This window comes from Oncorhynchus tshawytscha, unplaced genomic scaffold, assembly GCF_018296145.1.
Source record: "Oncorhynchus tshawytscha isolate Ot180627B unplaced genomic scaffold, Otsh_v2.0 Un_contig_3008_pilon_pilon, whole genome shotgun sequence".
Classification (NCBI taxonomy): Eukaryota; Metazoa; Chordata; class Actinopteri; order Salmoniformes; family Salmonidae; genus Oncorhynchus; species Oncorhynchus tshawytscha.
The window spans coordinates 23,788-25,000 of NW_024608294.1; the positions used below are offsets into that span (position 1 = coordinate 23,788).

At 47.0% G+C, this 1,213-nt stretch overlaps 1 protein-coding gene across 1 annotated transcript in view; it reads right to left on the reverse strand.

The window, feature by feature from the left end:
• Positions 1 to 302: 302 nt before the first annotated feature.
• LOC112257888 (NACHT, LRR and PYD domains-containing protein 3-like) overlaps positions 303 to 1,213 on the reverse strand; it is a 13,402-nt gene continuing 12,491 nt past the window's right edge. The window contains 1 exon segment of the mRNA XM_042313010.1: positions 303 to 918. Coding sequence (XP_042168944.1) covers positions 389 to 918 — 530 coding nt within the window. The 3' untranslated portion in view covers positions 303 to 388.

The following is a 1,213-nucleotide window of genomic DNA, read 5'->3' on the forward strand; positions in this document are numbered from 1 at the left end:
AGTGTCTAGTGAGTGTGTCCAGTTTGTGTGTGTGTGTGTCCAGTGTGAGTGTGTATCTAGTGTGAGTGTGTGTGTGTGCGTCCAGTGTGTGTGTGTATCTAGTGTGTGTGTGTGTGTGTGTGTGTGTGTCCAGCGTGTGTCTGTGAGTCAGTGTGTGTGTGTGTGTGTGTGTGTCCAGTGTGAGTGTGTGTGTGTCAAGTGTGTGTCCAGCAGTGTGTGTGTGTGTTTGTGTCCAGTGTGTGTGTGTGTGTGTCAAGTGTGTGTCCAGCAGGTGTGTGTCTGTCAAGTGTGTGTCCAGCAGGTGTGTGTGTGTGTGTGTCAAGTGTGTGTCCAGCAGGTGTGTGTGTGTTTGTCCAGTGTGTGTTTCCCCAGTGTGTGTGTGTGTGTATCACTGACAGAGGGACACTGAGTCGCCTTCATCCCAAACCCTAAACCCTGGATAGAGGGGCTCAGTTAATGTGGAGGTGAATGTGTACAGGTGGGTCAGTGTGTCAGAGGAGGCTCTATAGAAGGACAGAGTGCCGGCTGGCCAGTCCAGATACACTCCTACTCTGTGGGGGCTGGAGGAGCGGACGTCTATGGGAGTGAGATTATTATTGTGCCAGGCTCTGTAGCAGGTGTCATAGCAGGACAGACTCCAGGACTTGTCATTGTGTCCAAGACAACAGTCCTTAACCCCTCCTCTCCTGCTGATTCCTTTATATGTCACTCCTATAAAAGCCCTCCCACTCCACTCTACCTCCCAGTAACAGCGCCCAGTCAGACCCTCTCTACACAGCACCTGTTCCCAGTCCTCAAATCTCTCTGGGTGATCAGGATACGGCTGCTCCTCTCTCCTCCATGTCACCTTTCTGTTCTCCTCAGACAGAGAGAGGAGTCTGTCTACTGTGTTTAGGTCCAGTGTGAGATCACAGACATCTGATGGATGAAACCAGACACAATATTAGAAATCATCATCATTCACATTAGAATGTTAACTCACTTCTCACTAATTCATTAAATGTAGATGTTTCTAGGTATCAAAAGGAGAAGTGAAGGTAACTTGAGACTTGTTGAATGATCATATGTTATACTGTATGGTAATATAAAACACACTTATTCCCATTAATTACACACACACACACACACACATTGTCAAGCAACTCTTTTTAAACTTTGGTGTCCCTGATTTCTGCTTCTGTAGAACTACAGCTGATATTTAAAAAGACCAAGT